At 47.9% G+C, this 17,285-nt stretch overlaps 1 protein-coding gene across 8 annotated transcripts in view; it reads right to left on the minus strand.

Annotated features, from left to right (window-relative positions):
- GRIK4 (glutamate ionotropic receptor kainate type subunit 4) overlaps positions 1–17,285 on the minus strand; it is a 411,821-nt gene that overhangs the window by 131,688 nt on the left and 262,848 nt on the right. For all 8 annotated transcript variants that reach the window (XM_070490069.1, XM_044752710.2, XM_044752707.2 and 5 more), the window contains 2 exons: positions 14,650–14,828; positions 10,247–10,300 (listed from right to left, as the gene is read on the minus strand). In XM_070490069.1, coding sequence (XP_070346170.1) covers positions 10,247–10,300; positions 14,650–14,828 — 233 coding nt within the window. The remainder of the gene's footprint in view (positions 1–10,246; positions 10,301–14,649; positions 14,829–17,285) is intronic.

Genomic DNA, 17,285 nt, shown 5'->3' on the forward strand with positions numbered 1-17,285 from the left:
TTCTGCCTCTTCCTACCTCAACGATCATTCTCAGTGTCAACTATTGGCATCAGGGTTTGACACCGCCTTCACTCATCAGAACCCAGTGAAACTCTGTCTCTTGGGGATCCTGAACTAACCTACTGTTCATGGTCCTGCATACCCTTAATTCTAAATCTGTCCAGCCCAGAGTGGAGGAGGACATTCCAGACTGAGTAGTCATGATGTGGGCTAGGAAAGTGCCCAGGTGTCCTCAGGAAAAGGCAGGCTGGGCCCAGCTCCTCCCGGCTGAGCTGCGGGCCTTTGTGCTCATAGGCTGAGTCAGGACAAGCTGAATTCCTGTTGGATTCAAGGAGATGAACTATCTCAGCTGGCCAGCCCTCCTAGTCCAGGAACTCTATAATGTTATGAACTGCTCCACTCAGTCACTCAAAATATCTTATTGAGAACCCACTCTGTGCCCGTAGGCCACTGGGGTTACAGTGATGGACAAGCCAGACTTAGTCTCACCATTATGAAGCTCAAAGTCTGGCAGAAGGGTCAGATACAGAGGAAGAAACTCCCACTTGAGATGAATGATACAAAATACAAAACACAGGGCACTATGAGAGTGTGTAACAAAGGACTCAACCTAGTCGGGTGTCAGGGGAGACCTCCTTGAGGAAGAAAGGAACATTTAAGTAAGACCTGAAAAATGAGCAGGGTTGATTCCCAAAGGAAGGAGCAGAAGAGGAGGATGGTGAGCATGCTCACTTCCTCTGAAATAAATTCCTTCCCTCCTAGTCTGCCCTGGCTCCCCTTTCTGTAATAATCTTAGCAATTTCAATTACTTATGGCTAATCTCTCTGATAAACCTTTAGAAAAATAAACATAAGGCTCAGTCTGCTTGACAATAACATGAACCCAGGGGAGAAAAATTGGCTGCATATATCCATTCTGCCCCAACAAGATAGAGACTGGGGCACGGAGGGGTTATTTCTGCAGGACTCACTGGGAACCGGCTACAGGCTGGGAATCCAAGGAGACAAGAGCTGAACAGAAGCTGCTCCACAGGCCGTGCGGGCCCTCCAAGCCGATGGGTCATGCTTCCCTCTCTCTAGGAAACGTTCCCAACCCGAGGGTGCTGTGAATTGAAATGCCCCCAATAGTGAGTAGGATGGAATAAGTCCAGGGCTGAAAAGACCCTCAGAGATCACCTAATGCAACCTCAACTTTTCAGATGAGGAAGCTGAAGCCCAGCGAGGAGAAATGCTTGCCGGGATAAATGCGGTAGGGTGAAGTGGTTAAGAGCTACCTGCCTGGGTTCATGATTTGGCTTCACTATATTGAGCAAGATATAAAAACTTTATGAGCCTCAGCTTGCTCATCTCTAAAATGGGGATAAAACCATGCCTCCTGCCAGAGTTGTTGTGTGAGATGTAAATGAGAAAATAACTGAGAAGCACTTATTACAGAGCCTTGCGTGTAGAAGGTATTCAGCTTATCACTATGTCACCCCGCTGGGTAGTGGCGGGGCCGAAGCTAGAAGCCACAGCTGCTTCACTGCCCGTCCTCTGCATGCTGAGGCCTCCTGATGGTGTAACCCTTCCTCATGCCTTCCAACACTTAGCATTTGGCTCCTTCTCTCTAGATTCCCCAAGAGAAAAACTCTAAGGTGCCTGCTGCCTTATATACACGGCACAAATGGCGGCCTGCCCTCCAGCATGGCGGCAGTGCCAAGAGCACGGAGCTCTGGCCCTACCTGAGGCCTGGCAATAAGATGGTGGTCACAGCATCCAGCTGGCCATGCCGCCTACAATACCTGTGGCAGCCCAGGTGGCCCACAGACCACACAGCCTCCGGCTTCCAGTGCCCAATTATTCCCCACCTTTCACTGACATTTCATGACTTTTGACCCTTACCCTTAAATCTCCATGCTTCTCCCTCCCAAGCTGGCAGCTTCCTCCTTGGGCACAGGGCCCATTTGCACTCTCTGACAATAGATTAGGGTGATTTTATCTTTTCTATTAGGCAGTGATTGCGAATCTCCCTGGGTTCATTAGGAGCTGGATGACCCTTCCAGATTTATTAGCTCAAACTGCACTTCCTCCTGCACCTTTCTTCTGCAGACAGCATCTCTGCTGTCTCAGCGGCTGGCTGGGCTTTGCCCAAAGGCCCTTAACGCTTCATGTCCTCTATCCAAACTTCCATCAGTCTTGCAGAACAACGGTTCCTCCAGCCAAACCCAGAGCTGCCTGGAGGACAGAGACTCCTTCCAGACTAAAGAGCAGAACGAGCACAGCGAATGCATAACCGTCCTGTGCATGCCCCACCTGGAAGAACCAGGCAGGACTGGCAGGCTAGCAGCCCCCCCAGAAAAGAGCACTCCAGGTACAGACCCTTTAGAAGAAAGCTGATGCCATCATCACTAAGTGCTAATTTTCATATACAGGATCAGCTAGCCTCTAAATGGCCATGCCAGGGTTAGAATGCTAATTGCTTTTCCAGCATACAGGAAAGAGATGTGACGATGATTAATAATGTAATAATGTGGCAGATATTGCTAGTGGGTCACCACATCCATTGCCTCCTCTCCCTGGGCACATGGTAGATGACATTTCCCAATCTCCCTTACAGGGAGGTGTGGGCACGTGACTGAGTTTTAGCCAATGGAATTGTGAGGACAAATACTATGTGCCGCTGCCATAAGGCCTGGCCCATAAACCCTGCTGTGTCTGACCCTCTATATTTTTTCCCATTCCTGGCCTCTCAGACACAAGGTGGTATCAACAACTAATTTTTAATTTTACCAAGACTTTTTGAGACAGATATTATTATTCACATTTTACATATGAGGAAACTGAGGCTCCCAAGAGTTTTGGGGGCACACAGCTAGTAAGCTCCTGAACTGGGGATTTTTACCAGGTCTGACTGACTTAAGGATTGGGGTTTTCATAGACTGGCTTCTTTCTCATTATAAAGCTTCTTAATCAGGACTCTCAACTTCAGTCATGTGGTCTTGTTGCTTTCAATTTGCAAACTCCAAATAGAAATAAGAAACACATCTGAACACAGCCTACTCATTAAGATGGCTATTGTCATAAAAACAAAAAAATAGCAAGCATTGGTGAGGATGTGGAGGAACTCAAACCCTTATACCTTACTGGTGGGAATGAAAAATAGTGCAGTGGAAAACAGTTTGGTTATTCCTCAAACATTAAACATAGAATTATCATATGATCCAGCAATTCCACTTGCAGGTATATACCCAAAGGGATTGAAAGCAAGGACTTCAACAGACATCTGTACACTTATGTTCAAAGCAGCACTATTCACAATAGCCAAGAGTTGGAAGCAACACAAGTGTCCATATTGATGGATGAATGGATAAACAAAATGTGGTATGTACATACAATGCATTATTATCCAGCCTTAAAAAGGAAGGAAATTCTCACACATGGATGGCCCTTGAAGACACTACACTACGTGAAATAAGGAAGACGCAACAGGACACATATTGCATAATTTCATTTACATGAGGTACTTAGAATAGGTGAATTCATAGCAACAGAAAGTAGAATGGTGGTTGCCAGGGACTGAAAGGAGGAGGGAACAGTGAGTTATTGTTAAATGGGTATGAAATTTTACTCTGGGAAGATGACAAAAGTTCTGAAGATGGATGGTGAGGATGGTTGCACAACAATGTGAATATACTTATTGCTACTGAATGGTGTGGGGACCTGGAATTGGCCACCCCAAGATATGTCTCTTTGGCATCAGGATTATTTGAGGCTGATTGCTTTTGATAAACTGGGACAGGGAAGAAGGCTCTGAGGAATGGAACTTGCCCTTTGTTAGGACACATTTACATTTGTAAGGTAAATCTCTATCTGTAAAAGGTGCCTCCCTCTCTGTACCAGGAAGAAGAAAGGAGATGACCTTCTCTCTAAAAACTCTTAATCAATACCAAAGGCAAGGACTTAAATCTGCATTTTATTGTGCTTGTCTGGTAACCTCCTGTAACTAACTTCCCTCCCCCTCCCAACTTTGGCATTTCTTTAAGGATTAAGCATCTTTCCTTAGGCTAGGAACTGATTGCTGTGCTCACCTGTGACCACCCAGCTCCAGACAATAGACTTGCCTCCGGCTACACCCTCCGAGCAGACCACTACCTGCTGTGTCCATCAAGCACTTTGCAATCTCGTGACTATTGTGGAGGGACATTTCAATCACATGTGAAACACCCTGTTTGGGGGTATATAACCACTCTGTGCACCCCACTTCTTCGGTGCCCTTTCTTCCTTCGGGAAGAAAGGCCCCGGGCCATGGTTCCTCATAAAGCTTTGTTTAATTTTCTCTTGCTATTCTGTCTCATGTGAATTTAATTCGTTCTCCGGCCAGACGAACCCCCATTTGGGAAGAGGAAATGTCTTCCTCCCCTACAATGGTCACTTAAAAACAGCCAAAATCCTGAATTTTTCGTTAATATATTTTACCACAATAAAAAAAAAGTTAAAAAAAAGAACAAAGTTCTGATATATGCTGTAACATGGATGAACCTAGAAAATAGTATGTTAAGTGAAATAAGCTAGACACGAAATGACACATATGGTATGATTCCACGAATATGAAATATCTAGGAGAGGCAAATTCATAGAGACAGAAAGCAGACTAGAAGTTACTAGGGGCTGAGAGGATGGGGAATGAGGAGTGACTGCTTAATGGTTATAGAGTTTCTGTTGTGTGTGATGAAAAAGTTTTAGAAATAGATAGTGGTGATCGTCATACAACATTGTGAATGTAATTAATGCCACTGAATTGTAAACTTAAAAATGGTTAAAATGGCAAATCTTATGTTGTATATATTTTACCCGAATAAAAACAAATCTGGATAAAGGCAGGAATTAGTTCTCCAGGTTGCTTGTGCATCTGTGTCTTTTGCGACTTCGCAGAGTACTTTGCTTGTGTGCCTTGCTTTCTTCCTTATTTGGTCCATCTCGCTTCAGCCTGGACTCTTGACTCCTTACCTCGGCTATCACCAGGACCTGCTTCCTTCTGGTTCCTCTCCAGATCTCTGGCCAAGTGCACATCCCCTGGCTCTCAGTTTACCATTAAAGAGACCATGCTTGGGCCCCAGGAGCTGACCCTTTGCCTGGGGCTCCCACCTTAGCCAGATGCCTTCAAAGGCCCATTCCCACCTGTCAATCAGAGACTTGCTCCCATTCGACTGAGTCCTGACCCGTTAGAACCAGGAGCAAGGCCAAGAAGTTGTTTCACTGATCAAACCTCTGACACCAGTAAAAACTACCCCAAATCCCATTTTGAAATAGATGTATACATAAAAGACCGGGAGATCTGTCCTCTGTGTACCTTCGACATCTACAAACTTCCTGTCAGCAGCCTCTTCCTCTCTTCTGGAGATGGGCTGTCCCTGTACATGGGTTCTCCCTCCTCTTGCTGAAGTGTCCCTCTCATTGCCTGGCATCTCCCTGAGCCCCAGCTTCCACTGGACCCCCAGACCTGGCTCTTCCCTGGACCTGTCCAGCTTCTCCCCTGGCTCTGCCTGTGGTAGCGGCACGACCCTCCTGGCCAGCCTCAGCTCTCTCTGGCTCAGTTCCTCTCCTTGCATGAGTCATCCCCACCAGCCAAAGCTCAGGGCCAGCACACTTACTCTCCCTACTGGCCAGACCCTGATGGGGAAAGAAACTGTGTTTCTATAGAGTCAAAGGAATTGATGGTTTAGAAGTTCGACTCGTGATGGATATTTGGTCCCAACTCTGGTAATGAGTGATCAAGTGATTGACTCTGGAATCAATCTAATTCATTTATTACAGATGCCCCAAATCAATCAGCCTTCTTAATGGCTGGATGCAACTGAGGTGGGGACTCAATCAATTAGTCAGTAATAACCGACACAAACAAACCCCACGATGGTCAGTTCAGTCGTGCACAATAACTGAACTACCTAGCTCTATTCATTCTCCGGAAATAAATAAAATGGCATTTTAGGAGTCACTTTTACAGGCCATGAGAGGCTGGGCAGCATAATAAATATCCCCCGTTCCTTTGAACACATGGGAAGCAGAAATAGGACTTTTACCCTCCCTTTACCAAACTCGTATTGTGAGCCAGTTTGCTGTGTGGATATTATCTCCTGAGGCAGGTATTATTAGTGTCCACTTACAGATGAGGTTGTTGAGGCTCAGAGAGGTTAAGAAACTTGCACAAGATCACATAGCTGGTAGCTAGCCCAACTAGAATTCCAAGTCATGTCCACCTAATGCCACGGCCTGTGCCTTTCTGGCTCACTGTGCTGGCTCTCAAAAAGCTAATCTGAGCACTTGCTGCATCAATGCGGCAGAATTCAGAGAGATGGGACATGATGGGGGTCCCTGAGGAATTCACAGAAGGAATAAATAAGAGTTCAAGCCTGGGCGGCATCTGTAACTGGGGGGATGGGACCGGAGAAGCACAGAGGGTAACTGACTACCCTCTGTGTGAAGCACCCCCTCACGGCCCAAGATTCCAACTCCAAGTGGGCAGGGAGAGTGGGCTTCAAAGCAGTTTCTTTATGCCTAATAGACGCCTGTCCCTTCCAGAAAGACAAAGCACTAATGAGAGGCTTCCAGAATATTCTCTCATGGCATGATTTTTGCAATGGCTCTGCTTCTAATTTCTCTAATTTTTCTTTATTCAGCCATCAGCATTCACGCAGTTACTTCTCTGATTTCCCCTTGCAAAATTACTAACTGTGTGAATCTTGTTAATTCCAGGTTCAAAGAACTCTCTGACTGAGGCCTGCTCCGAGAGCGCATCTCATTTCGTGCCCATCCGAAAAGGAGAAAAGCTCTTTGAAAACTGGAAGTGTCATAGTGTTGTTAAAAAAAAAAAATTACAATGCCTTAGAAACATACAGTACTTTGCAATTTATAACGCATTGTTACTTATCCTCACAACCACCTTGTACGATTTCATTATCCCCATTTTACAAATGAGAAAACTGGGGCTCAGAGAGTCAGTGTGATTGCTCCAAAGTCACACAGTGAGTGTAAAGTAGTGTGGGGACTTGATCTCCTGACTTCCCAGACCAGTGCTTTTCCCACCAGATTAACCATCGCTGTCAATACTATCATTTCTGAGAAGAGGCAGTGGTGGTATACAGTGTGAGTGCTGCTTTCCTAAAAATCTCCGAGCCAAGCAATTCCACCTCAGTCTGGTCACCATCCAGCGAACACAGATTCCAAATCAGTGACCTCCTTCCATCTGGTAAGTGACCCCATGTCTCCTTGCTGCCCAGCCTCTCCCTCCTCAGCTGCCATGGCTGCCATATGTGGGGCGCATCCCTGGCAGGCTGGCATGAGGCAGACGGGCCCTGGCCTGCCTCTCCCACTCCTCCCCTCCACCTCCCAGGCTCCCCACATGGAACACACTGCACTTTAATCTCTCTTTACTCTTCTGCCAGCCTGCCAGGGCTTCCCCAGATGCCTCCTCGCTTTAAGCAAATGCTTTTGCACTGCTCGGGGAATAGTCGAAGCCTTTTCTCCCCTTTCACGTGTTAATGCTCTGATTTACAGCGGCAGTGCTAGAGAGGAAAAAATAAATAAATAAACAAACAAAGTAGTTCCTTCTGTTTTACATTTTGAGGGGCAGTGACTAGGATGGGGCACGAAGGCAATTTCTGGGGTGCTAGTAATGTTCTGTTTCTGGATCCGGGTGCTGCTTACACAGGTGTGCTCACTTGGACAATGTTCATTAAGCTGAGCACATACGCTTTGTGGGGTCTTCTATATGCGTGCTAGACTTCAGTTTAAAAATTCCAACAATGAGCAGGCAGTTTTGTGGTGGTGGCGAGCTAGGCGACGGCTGAACGGCTCTCTGGTGAGCCTGCTGTGGAGGGAGTCCCTGTACCAGAAAGGAGGCTACACTGGATTCCTCTAAGGAGCTCAGCTCTGAGAGCAAAGGCCTGGAGGACGCTTCAGGGTTCACAACTCCACAGTAGCCCCAAGAAAGGGCTCGTCATAGAAACCCAGAGCTGGAGAGGAACAAGGATCACAGAGTCCCACCCTGTCTCTTTGGGCAGGCATCTCCTCAACCACACAGGACATTTCAGGAGACCTGGTCCCTAAATCCAGGGAGGGACACTGCACCATCTCCTAGGTTACCCTATCACATATGTTGACCAAGAGAGTCTTAACTTCTAGGTAATCTTTTTCCTTTCTTTCTTTCTTTCTTCTTCTTTTTTTTTTTTTTTGGTGAGGATGATTGGCCCTGAGCTAACAACTGTTGTCAGTCTCCCTCTATTTTTTATGTGGGATGCCGCCACAGAGTGGCTTGATGAGCAGTATGTAGGTCCGTGCCCAGGATCCAAACCCGCAAGCCCCAGTCTGCCAAGGCTGAGTGCACAAATTTAACCACTATGCCACAGGGCCAGCCCAACCTTTTTCATTTTAAGATTTAAGAGTCAAATCTGTGAGGTCGAATGCTGCTCCCTAACTTATCAAAAATCTTAAAATTAATCAACATCTGCCTTAAATCCTCTAACTAGGTTACTTCCCAGGATGGATGTAAATAGATAAATGAATAATAATTAACTGACGTGCCCATCCTGGAGCAGCCCATAAGTCGAAAGTGACTCACTGTTTCTGGACATGCCAGGTACTTCAAATCTCCAAGAATGTGGATATGCTGTTCCCTATTCTGGAATGCTCTTCCTTTCTTTGTTTCTCTACAAAAACCCTACCCATCTCTCGGGGCGTAGCTTCATGGCCCCTTCTTGGGGGAAGCATTTCCTGCCTGCCCCAGGCTGAGAATGCAGCTCCCGCTCTAGGGTCCAGACCGCTGTGTATACATGTCTACCAGAATTTACCACTTTGCACTGCAATAGGTACTTTGAGTTGAAATTTTCAAGGTGGACTTAGTTGCTTATTCCCATTTCAATCTCTAACCCCTGGCCCAGTGCCTGTTGTATCAGAAGCACGTCTGGACGAAGGGCCACCTAGTTAAGTGAACTGGACATCTCATACGTTTATAAAATAAAATAAACTTCTTCTCTGAATGATTGTTTATAACAGCTCTATTTGTAATAGGCAAAAACTGGAAACAACCAAAATCTCTCTCAAGAGGTAGCAGTTAAGCAAACTGTGGTGCGTCGACACCAAGAAATACGACTCAGCAATAACAAGGAACAAACTATTGATTCATGCAACAGCTTGGCTGGATCTCAGGGGCATTATGCTGAGTGAAGAATTTCACCTCGAAAGGTCATGGACTGTATGATTCCACTTACAGAATATTCTCGAAATTGTAAAATCATAGAAATAGAGAACAGACTAGTGATTGCTAGAGGTTAGGGATGGTGGGGAGAAGGGTGGTGGGTGTGACTGTAAAATGGCAGCATGAGGGACATCGTTGCTGTGATGAAATAGTTTTAACAGTATGTTGTAATTACGTAAGATGTAACCACTGGAGAAAATTGGGTTAAAGGTACATGGTACCCTTCCATAATATCTTCCTATGACTATAATTATTTCAAAATAAAAAGTAACAAAATTTTTTTAAACCTGTTCTCTGAGGTTCTTTCTGCTCTCTAATTGAGTGTGTCTATACTTCATGGCGACCTCTCATGTTCCTTAAAGCTTTACGTTTTCAAAACACTTCCACACAGATTAAATCACATCATTTCAAAATTACCGCAACTCCATGACATAGCTGTCCTTACCCCCGTTTCACAGATACAGAAATCAAGGCCTGGTGCTTGTTGAAGGGCACCCAGCTGGTGTGTGGCAAAGCCACGGCTCCAACCTGACTTAATAAAATTTCTACAGACCTGTTTTATCATCTGCAAAATAAGGGGATTTGGCAAAGATGGCCTCTGGAGGTGCATCAAGTTATAACGCGGTGGGACACGAGCACTTGTGCTCTAGCTGTCCTACTTCTGAGTCAGCACAGGGGTCTGGCAATGCAGAGACAGGCCTGCAGGCCAGTAACTGGACCTAGCAAGGAGACTCAACCATCAGAGGAATCAGTGCTATGTAGCTGGTGCCTTTTGAATGGGGGCATTAGACTCTCCAAATTCACATTCTCCCAAGGCAAAGAATTATTGGCATGGGAATCCCAGTGGCTCTTGGACTTCCACATTTCTAGGACGCCCTGCCTCGCTGGCCGGCTTCTGCTCCTCCGCTTCTATTTTCCCTACTCCCCATCTCCTGGGCTTCATTCCGTCACACCCCACTGACCCTAATTAATGACACTCTCTGTGCCAGGGAGGTGAGCTGTGAAAATGTCTTACCAGATTAGTGAAGATGTATGTGTAATAGGCTGACACCATCCCTAGTTCTGCTGCCTGCAAAGGGAAGAGAAGGAGATTAGAGAGGAAAACAAGAACCCACTGGAAGCAAATGAGTAGCGAGAGCTCCACGTGTCTGCCATTTGTCTAGCGCACCACTCTTCGGCGCCAGGAAGAGTAGAACATCTTCATTGGTTCTTATGTTGCCCTCGACCTTGGAGGATGGAGCACAGAAACACTGGCCTCTAGAGTAGGGTCTCTCCACCTCCACCCCGCTCCCCCCGCAGTAACACTCATAGTAGCTGACGTTCTCATGCACAACACATTCCCGCGGATACAACCGATATCATGGAAAACAAATTGACTTTAAAGGAAATGAAGCAAATAATAAAACAGACTATAGTCATTATCTCCAAAACCATTAACAATAACAATGGCAAACACGTACCCACTGTTCGTATGTGCCAAGCACTAGAAAGCATTTTACTTGGGCTAACTCGATGACGTAGGGACTGTCATTCCTCCTCCTCCTCCCATTTGACAGCTGGGGAAATTCAAACACTAAAAGGCTATGGAACCAGTACAAGATCACACAACTCATAGCTGGAAAAGATGAAATTAAAGCCAGGCTGCCTAATTTCAGTGCTTTTGACCAAATTCTACTCCCCCTGGGAGACTGTGACACAGATGGAACTAGTGACAACTCTCTTAGGGGCGGAGGCACAGACAGGAGAGTCTGTGGGTTGAAGGCAATTCCCAAATTGACTCCACATCTGACAGAACGTGAGGGAGCGAGAATCCTACGAGTATTCTTGATTCTGCGGTAACATAGGGAACAAGTGAATCATTTGCAAACTTTGGTCCTTTATTAGTAGTAAGGAACGAGTCACTTGTGACATGCCTCACCCTTGGTCACAGCACACCAGTGTGTCATCATCCCACCATTGAGAACTGCCACTTCAGAACAGCCTCCTTTTTGTCAGATCTTTGTAGCCATCATAAATACCCCTCACCAACCTTTCCTGTCAGTGTGCCTGGCTCTGAGTGTGACAGGTGCTATAGAAACCGACAAGTAGATCAGATAAATAATGAGCCCAGCTCTCCCCAGGGCCCTCTTCTATCCTGACAGTCAGCTAGATTTTCATAATGTATCCTGCAGCCACTGGGAAACCGTTTATGTCATGACTATTGAGGTGCGTGGGGGAGAAACAAGACCAGGGATGATGACATTTTCCTCTTACACAGTGTCTGTCTCCCAAGGAACTCCAATAACTTTGTAAACATTCTTACAAGAAGGCTCACAGGCTCCTTGGAGAACAGGCTGGGGTAATTATATCACCAGCATTCCAATGGGAAACTGATGTGCAGAAGAGCTTGGTGACAGGGGCAAGAGTGCATGAGGTCACAACGGAGCTCAAGGCCTCCTGTGTGAGGCTCCACAAAGCCTCAGAAAAGCTACCTTTCCTCCTCCACTTCCAAGAGGATGGGATGGCATGATGTCCATCCCCTCCCACACTGTCCATATAATAGTGCCTTTGCCTCTCACCACCGCCTAGGCCAATGAGAGCCCCCTGGTTACAGGGATGGGCTGGGGGCTGGGGGCTGGGAGAGGGCACCGCCAGTGGTTAAAACCCATTTTGCGAAATCTGCTGTCCTAAAGATTGAAGACAAGAGATCCTTGGTTTTTAAGACCTGAATTCTCAGTAAACATGGAGTTCGTTGCTGGAACAGCCACTCAATAAAGTAGGGGATTACTCTGCAAATCCTCCTGAAATCAAGAGACAGCAGAGCTCGGCCACACTCGGGGGCCAGGCTCCCACGTGCATGGCAAGCCTCCCAGGAGCTCCCTGTGCTCTCTGCTCACACCGCTTCCCACACGGAGTGCATCCTCCCTGAGGCCGCTCAAGGCGGTGTTGTAACCCCTGCAAAGGAGGAACGTGGAGCCCCAGGGAAGTATGTGGACTGAATCCAGTCCTGATGCACAGCCTGCCTGGCCTAGCCCCCTGGGGCCACTAGGAATCAAATGGAGATGAAGGCATCAGGGTTTCCTGAGGCCTCACTGGTCACTGATGGATTTGGTGCCAAGGTCACTAGAGTTGAGGCCAATAGATGGCCTCAGGGAAGCCTGCCACTGGCCACCCAGCAGAACTGTTTGCTCATAATGATCATTACAAGCAGAGTTTCCTTCAAAAGCAACTCATAAAAAAAATTAAAATAGTTTTTAATGAAAAGACCCAGTATTGGCAAGGGTGCTATAAGACACCTATATTCTGCTGGTAGGAGTGTAAATAGTTATGGCCTTTCTAAAAGGCAATCTGGCAAATCATATCAAAATTCTTAAAAGCATGCATACCTTTAACTCAGTAATCCCACTTCTGGAAATTTATGCTAAGAAATATGCATGAATGTGCATAAAGATTTATGTACCAAGATGTGCATCCCAGCATTATTTATTATAGCAAAGATTGAAAACAACTAGTATCTCTGACAATGAAGGGATGGTTAAATAAATTATGGTACATCCATATGATAGGAAATGATGTTGCCATTAAAATACTTGTAGAAAAATACATAACGACATGCGAAAAATGCATGGTGTATAATTAAGAGAAAAAAAGCAGGCTGCAGAAGAGTATGTGTGGTATGACAATAATTCTGGAAAAGAAAAAAAATGTGTCTATAAAGGCAAAAAGGATAGACACCAAAATTCAACAGTGGTTATCTCTGGGTGATGGAAATGTGAATGGTTTTTATTTTCTTCCATGTGTTTTGCTGTACTTTCCAAAAGTTCAACAATGATCTGGATGTATTATTAACAAAAAAAGAAAAGAGCTCAACCATGGATGCTGGGAGCCATAAAATATTCCCAGGCAAGGGCTGACCCTAAAAGGCTTCTACCTTGGGGCTGAGCAGGTACTCCAGCTACCGCAGGCAGAAACGTCGGAAGTGTGCAGTCTGACCTGTCCTCTGCAAGGAGGCTGGGGTTGGGGGTATGGGGGGTGGGGACAGCTAACTCCCTCTCTTACTCCCACCTTCCCTGAGATGACTCAGCCTGTATCTCTTGTGCCCTGAAACTTGGAGGGGCTTTTCCATCCTTGATGACTTCATTGATCATAGCCCCATAGAGAAGGAAAAAGAAAATGAAGAAAAGAGAACAATTCTGTGTTCGAGTGTGTGTGTGTGAGTTGGGGATATGCACACAGACATACATGGGTTTGGAGCTGTGGAAAATTACTATAGCAACAGGCTGAAGGGACAGCCCTCCGAACTCAGAGAACTCATTCAAATCTCTTATTAACTCCGAGATGAAAACGAGCTGGGGAGGGGAGATTAGGAGAGACGGAGGGAGGGAAAGAGGGGAAGAGACAATCATCCGAGTCTCTGCCGGGCTCTTCACTGCTTGGCAGAGGTTAACGAGGAGCCTCACTCCCCCAGTGGAAGATGGCAGGTTGCATTTAAATGTGCAATTAAAATGGCATTAGAAGAGGCCAGTGCACCTGGAGAGGCTGGGGAGCTGCTGGGAGCCCCGGGGGAGCCTGGGAGCAGGGTCCCTTCTCTCTGGGGTTGCATGGCTAGCCCAGCCACCAGCCCAGGAACTGGTGCCAGGTGACTCCAATGCTGCCCGCTGCTTCCAGCTGTTTGTCCAGCATGGACCCCCAGGCACCTGACTTCCGTCTCTGTCTCTCGCTCAGACTGGCCTCACTCACAGAGTTCCAGTTTGCATGTGGGCATGTTCTGATTCAGGGCCTGGCACCCTACCCCTCGGTATGGTGGAGATAGGAGAAACTGCCTGATCTGCCATCAGAGACAACTGGTGCAGGCTCAGCTCTGCCCCTCATAGGGCTGGGCCTTGGACAAAGCAGTTAATCTCCCAGAGTCTCAGTTTCTTCCTCTGCTGAGTGAAGATATTATACTTGCCTCACACGGTCCTTGAGAGGATTACGTTAGGAAATACACAGCAGTACTTTGTAAACTGTAGTACCCCATGTAAGGATTACAGACAGGGCCGACATTCAGCAACACACACTGTTGGGACTGCCCTGGTTGTCAAATTATGGAAATACTTCTATACTGCTTGGCAAACAGCCTCTGCCCCAAGCCCCCCACCCCCACCACCCAGGCCCCCTCGTAGGAACCCGCGGACCTCGCCACAGACCCCTGGTAGGGCCTAGGTTAGGCTAGTGCCTCAGTTGATGGCTGCCCTGCTGCACCAGGAGTTAAATATTTTTATGACGTCACCATCATCCTGATTTCTCCTTTCAGCACTCAGGAGCCCTCCCCTGAAACTGAAGGACTGAGAGGTTTGTCAGGGTCAGAGGTCCTCCCAGGAGGACACCCAAGGCAAGGAGGGAGGAGGGAGAAGGATGCTCTGCACCCCCCAGCACCCGCCCCGGCCCGGCTCCCACCTTCAGGAGGATGGTGTGGGACATGGAGGCGTTGGCATGGATGATGATGGTGGCCGTCTTATCGTCCCGGATCTCCTTGAGGAGTGGGGTGGGGTCCCGGGTGTCGTCCAGCATCCGGACGGAGAGTGTGTCCTTGGAGATAAGAAATTGCCGGAGCAGCTTCTCTAGGTTTAAAAGGCCTGGAGGGGAAGAGAGGATGAAGCCCCTGAGGGTCCGCATCGCTGCCTCAGGAGACCCCGGGGCAGAGCAGGACAAGCGAATACCTGGGCCCGAGGCAGGTGGTGGGCCCGGCCCCACCGCTGGGGCTAAGCAGCTGCGTCTGAGCCTGAGCAAGTTTCTTAACTGCTGTGGGCTTCAACGGTCCCATGCAAAATAAAAAGAATGCTCTTGAGCTCCCATTGCTCCCCCAACTCCCTCGGGATGCTCTTTTAAGGTGTATAAGGAGGCTCCCACAAGCGGGACGGGAGAATCCCCTGCCTCACAGCCCTTGGGAGCTGCCCAGTGGCCAAGACCCAGGTTCAGAGACCACAGGGCCTGGGTTTCTTTCCCTAACATGGCCACTTACTCACTGTGTGACCTTTCCATGTGGCCAGGTCTCTTGGCCTCCGTTTCCTCATCTGAGAAATGAGAATACTACCAGCGGCCAGCAGCAGGGCTGAGGCAAGGATTAAACGAGGTGAAGTGCTTGGGCCTGAGCCTCGCACATGGTACCCCAGACATGTTAGAGCTGGCTCCACAGAAGCCTTCCATCCCACTGTGGAGGTGGGGGGCAGGTCCCTCAAGGTCGCAAGGCTCAGAAAACAGGTCTAGCAAAACCCTTTGAACTCCTCAGAGCACAGGCTGCATTAAGACAAGGTATTATTATGATCATAAAAGAACAGGCTTTGAACTGCACTCCAGCAGGCAATAATGTGGGCCCAGAACAATGGCAAATGGGACTGTGAGCAAAGACTCTTCCCCTCGCCCCTGCCTAGGGTCGATGGAGGGAGGAGGGGTTCCGAACCTGTCGCTGAGACCCAGGGGCTTTATTCTGCTTTGTTTCTGAAAGGCAGGCCACAGGGAGAGTGGTGGGTGGGGGGTCTCCTGGAAGATAGTGGTCTCACTTCCAACGGAAAGGGACCCACAGGTATTTGCTCCCGAAAGCAACGACAAGAATAACATTTATTGAGTCCTTACTGTGTTCCAGGAATGGGCTAAACATTTCACAGGGCTCATCTCACAGACAATCCTCACAACAATCCTATAATGTATCATAATCCCACAACCCAGAGGAGGACATGAGGTGAGGAGGGGAGTGACTCTGGAATGCAGTCTCCACCCACTGTGGACGGCGAGCAAAGGGCTGGCTCTCTAACCAGTGAAGGTCCCCGGGCTCCAGTTTCTGTACTGGCTAAATGGATAGTAAATGCAGGGATGTCTTGAAAATGACCCTAAGACTCCCCCCTGAGCAAGCTACTTATCCCCCTGCCCCTTGAGGATCAAATGGTAAGAGAGAGGGGGCTCTGAAGAGCATCACATCCACCTCCCTCATTTTGTAGGGAGGTGACAGGACTTGCCCAGTCACAAGGGACACAGCTGGGACCAGAATTCCCATTTTCTCCTCTCCAGGCAATGCTCTTCCCATGAGACCAGGCTGCCACTCAGGAAAAAACACAGCAGGGGGCAGCAGGCACAGAACCCAGGGGAGGCCCAGGGACGTGCAACTCTGGACTGGGGGAGGAAAGCGCACACTTGATGTGTTTTTTTAACAAGCAAAAAGTAGCAGGATGGAGCCCAAGGGTCTGGCACGATGGAGACAGGAGCTCCGGGAAGATGGTGCGAACCCCTGTCCTCCCATCACAGGTCCTGAGAAGGCCGTCCAGAGAGCTGGAGGCTACGGCAGCAATGGGGAAGTCCTAGGAGGGCCTGTTATTCACAAAGAAGCTTCAAAAATGGCCCGGCTGTGCAAGCCACAGCATCAGATTGGCCCTTTCTCCCTCCCCCAACAGGGCCTCGATAGAGACTTGTAAAGATCCACTGCCAGATCCACCGCCGTCTGTGCCCCTCGCAGCCCCTCACCACTGGCCTCCATCAAGAGTGGCACATCAGGGGCCGGCCCCATGGCTGAGTCATTAAGTTTGCGTGTTCCACTTCGGGGCCCGGGTTCACTGGTTTGGATCCTGGGCACAGACCTAGAACTGCTCATCAAGCCATGCTGTGGTGGCATCCCACATAGAAGAACTAGAAGGACCTACAACTAGGATATACAGCTATGTACTGGGGGCTTTGGGGAGAAAAATAAAAAAGAATGGCACATCCAGTTCCTTCATCAACTAAAATTTCACTTTATATCTAATCACCCCTTCGGATTTGAGGTAGCTTCACTGATGCTGCTGGGGCACTTCCTGCCGACCCTGATCTGGAAGATATGGAAGATCTGGAAGATCCGGATTCAGGCTCAAGGTCAGTCCTCACTGACTGTGTGACCTGGAGAAGTCATCTAACCTCTTCGGGCTCCATTTTTCATCTGTAAAATGAAAGACTGAGATCCTATGTGGAAGCACCATGTGAACCGGAATGTATGGTATCAATGTACTTCTCTTGTATTTACTCATCCCAAGAGCTCAAAGGGCAGGCGTGGCTCGGTGAGGTGGAAT

Source organism: Equus asinus, chromosome 20, assembly GCF_041296235.1.
Source record: "Equus asinus isolate D_3611 breed Donkey chromosome 20, EquAss-T2T_v2, whole genome shotgun sequence".
In the NCBI taxonomy this organism is placed as follows: domain Eukaryota; kingdom Metazoa; phylum Chordata; class Mammalia; order Perissodactyla; family Equidae; genus Equus; species Equus asinus.